We start from the raw sequence: 14580 nt of genomic DNA on the forward strand, positions 1-14580 counted from the left end.
AGTTTGTTAGCTTTTGAAATGTAATTCTAAATTTGAAGATTATGGTGATCTTGTACAATCTAAGTGTGGCGACACATTTCCTGGCACATCCGAAACGGCTCACAATTAGCCAGCATTCAGGCTAAGGGAGATAGCCTACGGGGGTTTGTGAGTACGCGTCTTTTGCAGCATCTGCGTCCATGGGGGCTGGGTTGAGGGAGGCTTAAAAGCAAGGCTGTTTAGTTCGAATAAAGTTATTCGACTGCAGTTTACTGACTGCGTGAGCACACCGCTACAACGTGTTTTTATCGCTATTAATATACGTCACCACTGCCAATACCTGACACCCGCCAGTGCGCGATTTCTTTAATTTTTCGATCCAAGGTAAGCCAACTATGGAGAATTCTAAAAAAAGAAAAGTGACTGAAGAAAACAGAACGTTTAATGATACGTGGACAGATTCATTTGCTTTCACTGTTGACGAGACTGGTTTACCGGTATGCTTAATATGCAATGAGAAACTAGCAAACAACAAAAAGTCAAATGTCGCAAGGCATTTCCAGAATAAACACGCAGCCTTTGCTCAAAAATATCCGGATGGAGATGAGAGAAAAAAAGCCGTTTCGGAACTGATGCGGAAGGTTGATCTGAGCAAAAATCATTTCCAGAAATGGATGAAGTCTGGAAAATCAACGACATACGCCAGTTATATTGCCGCTCAGGAAATAGTCAGGCACGGGAAGCAGTTTACAGATGGTGAATATATAAAAGAATCTTTCATTAAGATTTCAGAACATCTATTCACGGACTTTAAAAACAAGAGTGAAATTGTGCAGAAAATCAGGGATATGCCCCTCTCTGCAAAGACTGTCAAAGACAGAACCATAAAAATGGCAGAAGACATCACAAGACAGCAAATTAAAGACATCAATTCAGCTGTGGCCTACTCGATTGCCTGTGACGAGTCTAAAGACAAAGGTGATATTGAACAAATAGCGTTGTTCTGCCGGTATGTAAACTCTGCCGGGCCACAGGAAGAACTGATTGAGTTGATACCTCTAAAAGACCAAACACGGGGGGAGGACATCTGTGAGGCTGTCTTGAATTGTTTAAGAGCCAAAGGAATAAAGACCACCCATCTGGTGTCAGTAGCTACTGATGGGGCGCCGAATATGACGGGAACGCACAAGGGATTTGTGGCTTTACTGCAGAAGTCGCTGGACAGAAAGCTGCTGACTTTTCACTGCATCTTGCACCAAGAGGCACTGTGCGCTCAAACATTTCCTCCGGAATGCACAGAAGTAATGGATGTTGTCATTCAGATTGTCAATAAAATAATGGCAAAAAGTTTAAATCACCGTCAATTCCATTTGTTACTGGACGAGCTGGAAAGCGCATATTCTGATCTCCTGCTGCACAACAAAGTCCGGTGGCTGTCCAAAGGGGAGGTGCTGAAACGCTTTGTCGCGTGTCTGGAAGAAGTGAAAACTTTCCTGGGCAGCAAAGGGCTCAACTTTCCTGAGCTGGAACAGCCAGAGTGGCTGGAAAAGCTACACTTCATGGTAGACATGACAGCGCACCTGAACACGCTGAACACAGCTCTTCAACGGGGTAAGGACGTACAGCCCTGCACATGTTGGAGGATGTTTTGGCATTCGAGCGCAAGTTGACGTTGCTTGCCAGAGATTTACAGAAAGGCACATTGTCTCACTTCCCCAATTTGAGAGAGTTCAAACAAGGTCACGACATGATAAATTCGGAGTATTTACATTCTGCAATCATCGCAATGCAAACATCGTTTGGGAAACGCTTCTGTGAGTTCAGAGAGGAAAAAAACACATTATCCTTCCCGGTCACTCCCCTAAGCATCGATCCATCCCTACTAAATACGACTGCATTGTCAGGTGTGAGTCAACCTGAACAAGTATGATAAATATTTTAATTGCCTATTATTTTACGTATATTCATATGTTTTCATTGTTCAGTGAAATAGTCCTTTTATTTTTCAGGTTGACAGCTGGCTGACGTTATTTTTGGTTTGCTGCTGGCGGCAAATTTAAGTTTGGCGTTTTTCATAAATACAAGGACTCAAATAGACGTTGAGTATTTTACTTAAAAGTAACCTTCAACCCAACGTCTTTTTTTCGGAGTTCAAAATGTTTTTGTTGCATGCAGAAATGTAATTTCATTTTCTCTGCAGGAGTTCATCAATTTCATAAATGCAACACATTATAGTTTGTTTATACATAGCATAAAGGCAAAACAAAACGTTGTATGCAGTGTTATTTCATTTTAAATGTCAAGCGGGTTTTGCGGCGCCCAGTGTTTTCTTTTCTGTGGGAAACGGGTCCAAGTGGCTCTTTCAGTGGTAAAGGTTGCTGACCCCTGATCTAATTAGTCAGTCATGTAACAGCAACTCAATGCATAAAAACAGGGCCAAGAGATTCAGTTGTTCTGACCAAACATCAGAATAGGGAAGAAATTTAAGCCAAGTGATTTTTGACTGTGGAGTGATTGTCGGTGCCAGAAGGGATGGTTTGAGTATCTTAAACAGTTGATCTCTTGGGGTTTTCGTGCACAACAGTCTCCAGAGTTTACAGAGAATAGTGTGAAAAACGAAAGAAAAAAAATCCAGTGAGCGTACATTCTGTAGGCAAAAATGCCTTGTTATTGAGGGAGGTCAGAGGAGAATGGCCAGACTGGTTCAAGCTGACATTTAGGGTAGGAACTCAAATTACGACACCTTGCATCAGTGGTGTGCTGAAGAGCATCACTGAATGCACAACATGCCAACCCTTGAAGTAGATGGACTACAGCGGCAAAAGACACAAATATGCACTCGACCATACTATTCTGTATGGGAGGTATCTAATAAAGTGGCTACTGAATGTATTTGCACAGACTTGCAGGAGGGAGAGGACACAGAAAATCAAGTCTTAAGCAGAAGTTGTCATGGTGAACATTGGCAGTGATACATCAAGGAGTTAATGTTCCTCATCATTATTGAAGTAACTTTGCAGCTCTTTTGATCTTTGGAAAATTTGCCCCTTTTTTCCCCAAACTGGCCAGTGGAATAAATGATATTGTTTTTGTCTTTATTCTGTAAATTATTTATTTTTAGTTTCTAAAATTACACATTGTTTAAAGATCTTCTAGCTAAGTACTTGCACTTGCATTGTTCATCTTTCAGATGAGATGCAGTTGGCATTCTTTCAAAGAGCAAGAACCTTTTCCCAAGACTGTTGGCCAAGAATATAATTTAGCCAGCAGTTCTAAAGATACCTTCTCCTTGATATCTCAGCATTTCAAACAAGACTTTGCTGTATGAAAAATGATGGTCCTGTTTCCTACATTAGTGGTTATTTATTTATTTTTTTTAACAGCAAAATGCTTTGAGAGGTTCTGAGACAGACTTTCCAGATGATCAGTTTTTGGGGATTAATATTCTTGGACAAATGGAAAATTTTTTGGTGCTAACGTTCTGAGGGAATGAATGCAAAGTAGTTTGTGGGAGTCAATAGACTGTTTCAATGATAAGGTTCCGTAGCCAGACTTGCTGCCAGTTACACTGCTGGCGTTTAGGGCAACATTGAAGGCCCTTCATCTCTGGTGGTGTTCAGGGCTTCCTTCATCATGCCAGTAGCTTCCTTTTGCTTTTCACTATTGTTAGTCAATGGAAGTCCTGGGTGGAGACTCGGGAATGCTATTGTATTCTGATGTGGAAGGATTCTTCATTGCTATTTCCGTAACAATTCTGTTTTACCGGTCAGGGTTGTTGGCTCTGAGCCAAACCCCCGAACCTGGAGGACTGGTGGACCACTCTTAGTCTGGCTCCCTCCCTTTGACCTGTTTAGCATGGGTGACCCTACCAAGAGCCAAAGCACAAGGCTGACTCCGGCCAACAAAGCTCATTGATTCATTGAGGCACGCAAACTTCCAAACTACAAGGTGTGGTCCCCTTGGAGGTCAGTAGCTGGAGAATCAGATTTGTTGTTATTCGCAGTTGTGAAATTAGTTCTGTGGCAGCAGAATATGGAATACATATAATACAATGAAATACTTGTACATAAAATTAAATAAGTCCTGCAAAAATGGTGAGGTAATGTTCATGGGTAGGTTCATTGTCCACTTAGAAATCTGATGGCAGAGGGGAAGAAGCTGTTCCTGAAACACTGAGTGTGGGTCTTCAGGCTCCTGTACCGCTTCCCTGATGGTAGTAATGAGAAGAGGGCATGTCCTGGGTAGTGGGGGGTGGGGGGGCGTGGAATGCAGAGTTGAGAAGCAAATGGTCTTGTGTCGCCAGATGAAGGCGGGAGTATACTTAGTAATGAGCCTGAGGGAGTTTGATGCGTACTTGTAAAGGGTGGTGGTTGGGAAGAAAACACTGACAACAAAAGCACAAGACTAATTTGGATACTTTATCAAAGAACAAGAACAAGTGAGATGGGTCAAATTATCTCCTTTTGTATTTTGACTCTTTGCAGTATGGTTGCATCTCAATAGTTTTTTTGAACTCGCCTTTCTAGCTGAACACTAAAGTGACTCAAAGTTCTGTAGCTTGTTTTGGCATTGCCAACCCTCTCCCTGCCCTGAAGGTGATCTACAGAGCCATAAATCAGATATATTAGAAAGAAGAGTGGACGTTTAGCCACACTAGGCTAATTCCAAATTTTTATCAGATGGCTTGGTGGGGGGGGGAAATGGAACCCTAAGCAGCAGGAGGGCTGGACAGGGCTAGATTTCTTCTATGTTGGGGAACCATACACCCTCTTCCCTCTCCCCCATTTAGGACCCCAAACAATCCCTCCAGGTGAGGCAACGCTTCACCTACAAATCTGCTGGGGTTGTCTAATGTGTCCAGTGCTCCTGATGTAGCCATCTCTACATTGGTGAGACCTGTTGTAGATTGGGGACAGCTTTGAGCTCTTCCGCTCCATCTGCCACAAGTGGAAATTCCCAATGGCCAAACGTTTTAATTCTGTTTCCCGTTACCATGTGTTGCTTCATGGCCTCTTGTGCCAAGATGAGGCCACCCTCAGTGTGGAAGAGCAACACCTTGTATTCTGTCTGGGTGCCTACCCTCCAACTTGATGGCATGAAAATCAATTTCTCCTTCCAGTGAACAAATTTCCAGCTCCCTCATCCCCCCACGTCCTCTATTCCCCACTCCAACCTTTCACTACTTCTCACCTGCCTATTACCACCCCTTGGGTTCCCCACCTCTTCCCTTTCTCCTGTTGCCCACTCATCTCTCCTATCAGATTCTTTCTTATCTGGCCCTTCATCATTCCCACCCAGCTGGTTCACCTATTGCCTTCCAGCTGGCTTCTTTCCCCTCCCCACACTTTTGTATACTGTCTTCTTCTCTGTTTCTTCATCTTGATGAAGGGTCTCTGTCTGAAAAATGAACTGTTTACTCTTTTCCATGCATTCTGCCTGTCCTCCTGAGATCCTCCAGCATTGTGTGTGTGTGTGTGTGTGTATGTGTGTCTCTTTGCTTTGGATTTCCAGCATCTACAGACTTTCTTATTTGTGGTGGTTCAGGGAGGGATGGGGCTGGCAGCTAGATGATCTGATGTTCTGAGGTGCAGGTGTAGGATGAAAGAGGGGTAGTTCTATTTTTTTTGATTCAGGAGAACAGACACAGACATACTTTATTGATCCTGAGGGAAATTGGGTTTCGTTACAGTCGTACCAACCAAGAATAGTGTAGAAATATAGCAACATAAAACCATAAATAATTAAACAATAATAACTAAATTATGCCAAGTGGAAATTAGTCCAGGACCAGCCTATTGACTCAGGGTGTCTGACACTCTGAGGGAGGAGTTGTAAAGTTTGTTGGCCACAGGCAGGAATGACTTCCTATGACGCTCAGTGTTACATCTTGGTGGAATGAGTCTCTGGCTGAATGTACTCCTGTGCCTAACCAGTACATTATGGAGTGGATGGGAGACATTGTCCAAGATGGCATGCAACTTGGACAGCATCCTCTTTTCAGACACCACCATCAGAGAGTCCAGTTCCACCCCCACAACATCACTGGCCTTACGAATGAGTTTGTTGATTCTGTTGGTGTCTGCTGCCCCAGCACACAACAGCAAACATGATAGCACTGGTCACCACAGACTCATAGAACATCCTCAGCATTGTCTGGCAGATGTTAAAGGACCTCAGTCTCCTCAGGAAATAGAAACAGCTCTGACCACTCTTATAGACAGCCTCAGTGTTATTTGACCAGTCCAGTTTATTGTCATTTCATATCCCCAGGTATTTGCAGTCCTCCACCAAGTCCACACTGACCCCTTGGATGGAAACAGGGGTCACCGGTACCTTAGCCCTCCTCAGGTCCATCACCAGCTCCTTAGTCTTTTCCTGTCACAGCATGTCATAGCAGTAGTTGGGGAGATGAAATTACTGAACGCTCCTTCATTCAGGCTTTATGGATGGATCTGAGAGTAAGTGAATAAAGATCATGTTAGAGTTGTAATATAGGCCCCAAATTGTTCAGAGGAATTAGAGAACAAATATGTGGGCTGATTGTGCAGTGGCAAGAACTGTGTTATTCTAGCAAGTATTCTTTAACTTGGATTGGGACTCTGGTAGTACTTGGAGCTTAAATGGAGTGAAATTTAAGTGTTTTGGAATATCTTCTTGGACCATATACACTGTGGCCACTTTATTGAGTACCCCCTGTAATGAGCATAACACTACAGCACTAGCTGTAAGATCAGTGTTTAATTCCTGAGGCAGTTTTTGCATTCTCCATTACATTCTCCACCCACATTCTAAAGGTGTAAGGTTAAGTTTAGTAAATCTATGTAGGCACTGGAAAGAAGGTGAGTTTTGGGTTTGCCTCCAGCACAGTTTGATGCCAGCTATGCATTTTCTCTGCATGTTTCGATGTACATGTGACAAATAAAGCGAATCTTTTATTTTTTATATTATTGGGTTACAGTGCTGAGGAGGTCCTTCGAGCCACGCCACCCAGCAATCCTCCAATTTAACGCTATCCTAACCATGGGACAACTTACAGTAACTAATCAACCTACCAGCCTGTATGTCTTTGGACTGTGGGAGGAACTGTGCACCTGGGGTGGGGAGAACCCGCGCTTTCACGAGGAGAACATGCAAACTCCTTGCAGGCGGCGATGGGAATTGAACACAGGTTGCCTGATCTGAAAAGCGTTGTGCTAACCACTATGCTACTCTGCCATCACTTATCTTTTGATCTTGAATAGTTAAGTGCTCGAAGATGAGCCCACAGCAGCCATTCTCATTACTTGCGTCTTCAAATTGATGCCAACTATCTTTTTGCTTTTAATCCAGATACCCCAGTACCAACCGTGAATGGGCACTACCTGCAGGAGAGTGGTGAGTAGATTCCATTTTCCTTTCCGTGGTGAGGAAGGCAAATGCGGTGTTAGCTTTCATTTCATGAGTGCTAAAATATAAAAGCAAGGATGTAACGTTGAGACTTTATAAAACACTGGTGAGGCCTCACTTGGAGTATTGTGAGCAGTTTTGGGCCCCTTTTCTGAGAAAAGGTGTACTGATATTGGATATTGGTTCAAAGGAGGTTCATGAAAACGATTCCAGGATTGAAAGGCTTATTGTATGGCGAACATTTGAAAGCTATGGTTCTGTATTTGCTGGAATTCAGAATAAGGGATAACCTCATTGAAACCTACCTATTGAATGTTGAAAGGTCTTGGTAGAGTGAATGTAGAGAGGATGTTTCCTACAGTCGGGAGTCTAAGACCAGAGGACACAGCCTCCATAGAAGGGCCTCCTTTCAGAATGGAGGTGAGGAGGAATTTCTTTAGCCAGAGAGTGGTGAGGCTATGGAATTTGTTGCCACAGGTGGCTTTGGAGGCCAAGTCATTGGATATATTTAAGGCTGAAGTTGATAGATTCATGATTGGTCAGGGCATGAAGAGATGCAGGAGATTGGGGCTGAGAGGAAAACTGGTCAGCCATGAAGAAATAGTGGAGCAGACTCAATGGGCCAAACGGCCTAATTCTGCTCATATCATGTGGTCTTAGCTGAACCTGCACCTACAGCTTTGCTGGCAGCTCATTTCCACATTCAGACCAACATATGAGTGAAGAAATTCCCCCTATCCCTCCCAGATTTCTCCTTAAATATTTCACTTTTCACCATAAACCTATGATCTAATGAGAAAAAGACTACATGCATTTACTCAACCTGTACCACCGCCCCCCCCCCCCCCCCATAAATTTGTATCCCTCTATAAGATCACTCCTCACTTTCTGAACTCCAGGAGGAAAAAGCCCTAACCTTATCAACCCTTCCCTAACTCTCAGGTCCTTAAGTACTGGTAAAGTCCTTGTAAGTTTTCTCTGTGCTCTTTCAAGCTTATTGCTACCTTTGCTGTGGGTGTGTGACCAGAACTGCATTCAATACCCTAACAAAATGCTGGTGGAACACAGCAGGCCAGGCAGCATCTATAAGGAGAAGTGCTGTTGACGTTTCGGGCCGAGACCCTTCGTCAGGACTAACCAAAAGGAAAGATAGTAAGAGATTTGAAAGTAATGGGGGGAGGGGGAAATGCGAAATGATAGGAGAAGACCGGAGGGGGTGGGATGAAGCTAAGAGCTGGAAAGGTGATTGACGAAAGTGATACAGAGCTGGAGAAGGGAAAGGATCATGGGATGGGAGGCCTCAGGGGAAAGAAAGGGTGGGGGGAGCACCAGAGGGAGATGGAGAACAGGCAAACAACTAAATATGTCAGGGATGGGGCAAGAAGGGGAGGAGGGGCATTAACGGAAGTTAGAGAAGTCAATGTTCATGCCATCAGGTTGGAGGCTACCCAGCCGGTATATAAGGTGTTGTTCCTCCAACCTGAGTTTGGATTCATTTTGACAATAGAGGAGGCCATGGATAGACATATGGGAATGGGACGTGGAAATAAAATGTGTGGCCACTGGGAGATCCTGCTTTTTCTGGCGGACCGAGCGTAGGTGTCCAAGAAACCCCCTCTGGTCTTCTCCTATCATTTTGCATTTTCCCCTCCCCCCACTACTTTCAAATCTCTTACTATCTTTCCATTTGGTTAGTCCTGACGAAGGGTCTCGGCCCAAAACGTCGACAGCGCTTCTCTCTATCGATGTTGCCTGGCCTGCTGTGTTCCACCAGCATTTTGTGTGTTGCTGTTTGAATTTCCAGCATCTGCAGATTTCCTCATGTTTGCTCTTCAATACCCTAAACTAGGTTTCACCTCTGTCCTGTACAACTTCAGCTTAAGTTCCCAGCTCCGGTATGCAATATTCTAATTTCGAGGGCTAATGAGTCAAAAGCCGCCTTTATGACCCTATCCACCTGTGGTGCCACTTTCAATGAATTATGGATATATAACAATCCTATCAACTTGATGGACACAGATCTCAAAATTCTTCTTCCTCCATATTGCAGAGAATCTTGTCATTAACCCTGTATTCTATCTTTAACTTCATCTCTCCATTTTTGTTTTCATTGTGGTTCCATTGCAACTAAACAATCTCTTTGTATCTGAGATGCAGGCAGCGATGATTTAAAAAGTGTCCAAATTTTGCCTCTGACCGAAATCTATGAAGATAAATGAATGAAGGATTAACAAATTTCACAACATATGCCGGTGATACTAAACTTGATTCTGAATGGATTTTTGCAGCTGTTTTGCCCAATTAGATTGGGGAAGATGGAGTTAAAATAATGGATATGTACTGTATGGACAGTGACTAAAAATAGCTTTTGAACTGGGGTTGGGGAGCAAAAACCAAGTTGGGTGTTTTAGTTCAACCACCAATTCGAATGACAGAACAGAATCGAAGAGTTAGTAGATCTACTTCGGCTCTCGTTTCTCCTGGGGAAAAGCTCTCTGTTATTACCTTGTCAAAGCAATGAGTGATTAAAGAATTTCCAAACCTCCGTTCATCGCCTGATGTCCTACAACTCTACAGTGGCAGTTAGCACTATGCTATTACAGCTCAGGGCATCAGAGTTAGAGTTCAATTCTGATGTCGTCCCTGTGGAAGGTGCTCCAGTTTCCTCCCACAGCCCAAAGGCATACTGGTTAGTAGGTTAATTGGTGTTTGTAAATCATCCCGTGATTAAGCCCAGGTTGTTTCGGGTTTGCTGGGTGGTGTGGCTGGAAGGAGTTATTCTATTCTGTATCTCAAAGTTCAAAATAAATTCATTATCGAAGTACACGTATGTCAGTATTTGTAACCCTGAGATTTATTTTCTAGTGGGCATACTCAATAAATCCAATAACCATAATAGGATCAATGATCAATGCACTGGTACACAACCAATGTGCAAAAGTCAACTAGCTGTACAAATACCAAAAGAAAGCAATAAATATCGAGAACATGAGATGGAGTCCTTGAAAGTGCGTTCATAGCTTGTGGGAACATTTTGATGTTGGGCAAGTGAAGCCGAATGAAGCTGTCACATTTTGATTCGAGTGTCTGATGATTGTGGGGTAATAACCGTTCCTGAAGAGAGTTCTGCCTTGATGGTAGCAGTGAGAAGTGAGCATGTCCTTGGTGGTGGGGGTCACTGATGATGGATGCTGCTTTCTTGTGATGCTGTTCCGTCTAAATGTGCTCAGTGGTGGGGAGGGCTTCACCCATGATTTGTATCCACTTTTTGTAGGATTTTCTTTTCGAGGGCATTAGATGCTGCCTGGCCTGCTGAGTTCCTCCAGCATTTTGTGCACGTTGCCTTGGATTTCCAGCATCTGCAGATCTCCTCGTGTTTGTGAAGCAGCCAGTTAATATACTCTCCACCATACAGCCGTAAACGTTTGTCGAAGGTTTTTGATGTTCGGAAACTTTACAAACTTCAAAGGATATGGGAGACACTGCCATGCCTTTGTCATAATTGCACTTGCATGCTGGGCCCAAGACAAATCCTTTGAAAGGATAACGCCGAGAATTTAAAGCTGTTGACCTTCTCCACCTCTGATGCTCCATTGAGGACAGGCTCATGGACCTCTGATTTCCTTACTTTCAATCTTCCTCCTACATGCTGATATATCACCACCTTAGATTTGACAGTGGTGTCATCAGCAAATTTGAATATGGCATTGGAGCTGTGCTTAGCCACAAAGACATATGTGTAAAGAGAGTAGAGCAGGAGGCTTAGCACACTGCCTTGTGGTGCACCCGTGCTGATGGAGATTGTGGAGGACATATTGTTGTGAATCTGAATTGACTGAGGAAATTGAGGACCTAATTACTCAAGGAGATACTGAGGCCATGTCTTGCAGCTTATTGATTAGTTTTGAGTAGATGGTAGCATTGAATGCTGAGCTGTAGTCAATGAAGAACATCCTGATTTATGCATTTTTGCTGTCCAGGTTTGAGTGAAATGGCATTTGCTATAGACTTGTTGAGCCAGTAGGCAAATTGGAGCGGATTCATGTTGGTTCTCGAGCAGGAGTTGATGCGTTTCATCACTAACTTCTCAAAGCACTTCATCACTGTGGATATGAGTGCTATTGGGTGATAGACAGTCATTGAGGCAGGTTATCATGTTCTTCTTGGGGAATGGTATAACTGAAGCAGGTGGGTACTTCAAAATGCCAAAGCAAGAAGTTAAAGTACTCAGTGAACTCTCCAGCTAGTTGATTAGCACGGGTCTTTAGTATTTGACCAGGTACCCCAACTAGACTGGATGCTTTCTGTGGGTTCATCCTCCTGAAGGATGCTCACGTGTTGACCTCGGACTGAAATCACAGTATCAATGTGGGCTGTGGGGGTTTGTGATCTCTCTCATTCAGTCCCTCCCTCCCTCCCTCCCTCCCTCCCAGACATCAGGGTGTGGGAATGTCTCTGATAATGCATTTCATCCAGACGTGGGAGGACTTGTTTCTGGAGCAGGTTTAAGAACTTTGATTTCCGTTGCCTTCTGAAGAGGTGGAGGTGGGATGAGAAGGGCTAAAATGCATGTTGGTGGCATCTAGAAATGATGAATGAGAAGGAATGTTTGAATAGTATTCTGAGAAAAAAAACATTGTATTCCAAGACGTGGAATACAAGACATGGAAGTGCTGGGTAAAATTTGTCCCCCAAACGGTAATAGGAAGCTGGTTTACATCCCGTCTTTTGTGACTCTTTTTAATAATAAAAAAAAAAGTTTCTTCGTCTCTGCTGCATCTGTTCCCAGGACGACACCTTTCATGGGCATTAGAGATGTCTTCCTCCTTCAAAGAACAGTGTTTCCCTTCCTCCACTATTGATGTTGCCCTCACCTAATCTCTTGCTACCATAACGGGATGGAGCTCCCCTTGGTCTTGCGTACCACCCCATGAGCCTCCACAACTAACACCTCATTCTCCACAACTTCGACCATCTTCAATAGGTTCTACCACCAAACACACCAGTACCACCCATCTCCGAGCCCACCCACTCTCCACTCTCTGTAGGAATCACTCCCTCTGAGATTCCCTTGTCCGTTTGCTCCCCTCTTCCTCCTGGCACATATTCCTGCAAGTGACAAGTGCTCAACTTGCTCATTCGCCCCCTCCCTCATCTCCATTCAGGGCCCCAAACAATCCTTCCAGGTGAGGCACCACTTCACCTGTGAATCAGTTGGGCTTTTCTGTCGTAAACTGGAGCTCCAGATGTAGCCTCCTCTATCTGGATGAGACCCAACGTAAATTGGAGGACAGCTTCGAGTACCTCTGCTCCATTCACAGAGCACAATTTCCCAGTGGCCAACTCCTCGCCCCATACTAACATGTTGGCCCATGATGTTCACTTTTGCCATGATGAGGCCACCCTCGGTGGAGAGCAACACCCTATATTCTGTCTAGGTACTCTCTAACCTGATGGCATGAATGTCGATATTCCCCCCCCCCCCCCCGGTAATTTTCCCCTTCTTCTAGTCTATTCTACATTCTCGTCTCTTACCTTTTCTGCTCACCTGCCTATCACTTTCTCCAGTACCGCTCTTTCCCTTTCTCCCATGTCATTTCTCTTCTATCTCCTTTTTTACCTTTTTCTACCAATTATCTCCCAGTTTGCTTCATCTGCACTCCTACCCACCCACCTTTCTCCCCCTCAAGCTGATTTCACCTACTACCTGCCACCTTGTACTCTTTCCCCTCCCTCTACCTTCTAATTTTAATTCCAGTCCTGATGAGGAGTCTTGGCCCAAAATGCTGAACGTTTATTCCCCTAATGGATGTTGCTTCAGCACTTTGTGTGTGTTGCCTATCACTTCATGGTTAGCTCTTCAGACAGACCGACTTTATTGATCCTGAGGGAAGTTGGGTTTCATTATAGCCACACCAAGAATAGTGAAGAAATATAGCAATATAAAACCATAAATAATTAAATATTAATCATGTCAAGTGGAAATAAGTCCAGGACCAGCCTATTGGCTCAGGGTATCTGACACTTCGAGGGAGGAGTTGTAAAGTTTGATGGCCACAGGTAGGAATGACTTCCTATGCCGCTCAGTGTTACATCTCGGTGGAATGAGTCTCTGGCTGAATGTACTCCTGTGCCTAACTAGTACATTATGGAGTGGATGGGAGTCATTGTCCAAGTTGGCATGCAACTTAGACAGCATCCTCTTTTCAGACACCACCGTCAGAGAGTCCAGTTCCACCCCCACAACATCACTGGCCTTACAAATGAGTTTGTTGATTCTGTTGGTGTCTGCTACCCTCAGCCTGCTGCCCCAGCATACAACAGCAAACATGATAGCACTGGCCACCACAGACTCATAGAACATCCTCAGCATCGTCCAGCAGATGTCAATTGTAATTGGACCACTTTGTCTTTGATTAGACTAAGCAAGCCATGCAGTTTTATTGAATCATTAAATGTAATGGTTGAAGCAGTTGTCATACCACTGTTCTCTCATGATAGGTGGAATGGACAGTAAATATTATATTTGCCAGTGTCCGTTTCCCACCAATACGTTAGTTTACTTCATTCCCACCCACCTGGCTTCATCTACCACCTTCCAGCTTGTCCTCCTTCCACTTCCCCACCATTTTATTCTGGTATCTTCATCCTTCCTTTCTAGTCCTGAAGAATGGTTTTGTCCTGAAACATTGACTGTTTATTTCCATTGATGCTGCCTGACCTGCTGAGTTCCTCTAGCATTTTGTGTGTGTTGATTAGGAAACTGGTTGATCAGGTAGCTGGATTAATATAGGTAAAGAGTTCACCTCTTTACTTTGTGCCTAGTTGAATGTAATAGATGTTCTCTGCTTTGTCTCAACCAAACAATAGCACAGCATATCACTAAATGGTTAGGATTTAAATACCACAATGGAATTTTAATCACCTTCAGGCATGGGCATTATTTAGAGCACCTGAGCTGGGCCAACAATTGTCCAAAAAAAAGCATGAGAGATTCTGCAAGTGCTGGAAATCCAGAGCAACACACAAAATGCTGGAGGAATTCAACAGGTCAGGTAGCATTTATAGACGGGAAACAAGCAGTCAGCATTTTGGGCCGACACCTTTCATCAGGACTGAAAAGGAAGGGGTTAGGAACCAGAATAAGAGGGGAAGGAGTACAAGCTAGAAGGTAACACGCACAAAATGCTAGGAGAACTCAACTGGTCAGGTGGT

The 14580-nt window shown here is 43.9% G+C and overlaps 1 protein-coding gene across 8 annotated transcripts in view; it reads left to right on the forward strand.

Annotated features, from left to right (window-relative positions):
• The window catches only part of slc4a11 (solute carrier family 4 member 11), a 284841-nt gene that overhangs the window by 104848 nt on the left and 165413 nt on the right, over positions 1–14580 (forward strand). For all 8 annotated transcript variants that reach the window (XM_059965729.1, XM_059965724.1, XM_059965725.1 and 5 more), the window contains one exon: positions 7309–7353. Coding sequence is in view for 5 of the 8 variants with exons in the window: in XM_059965724.1 (XP_059821707.1) it covers positions 7309–7353 (45 nt within the window). In the remaining 3 variants the exon portion in view is untranslated. The remainder of the gene's footprint in view (positions 1–7308; positions 7354–14580) is intronic.

Source organism: Hypanus sabinus, chromosome 3, assembly GCF_030144855.1.
Source record: "Hypanus sabinus isolate sHypSab1 chromosome 3, sHypSab1.hap1, whole genome shotgun sequence".
Taxonomy (NCBI): Eukaryota; Metazoa; Chordata; class Chondrichthyes; order Myliobatiformes; family Dasyatidae; genus Hypanus; species Hypanus sabinus.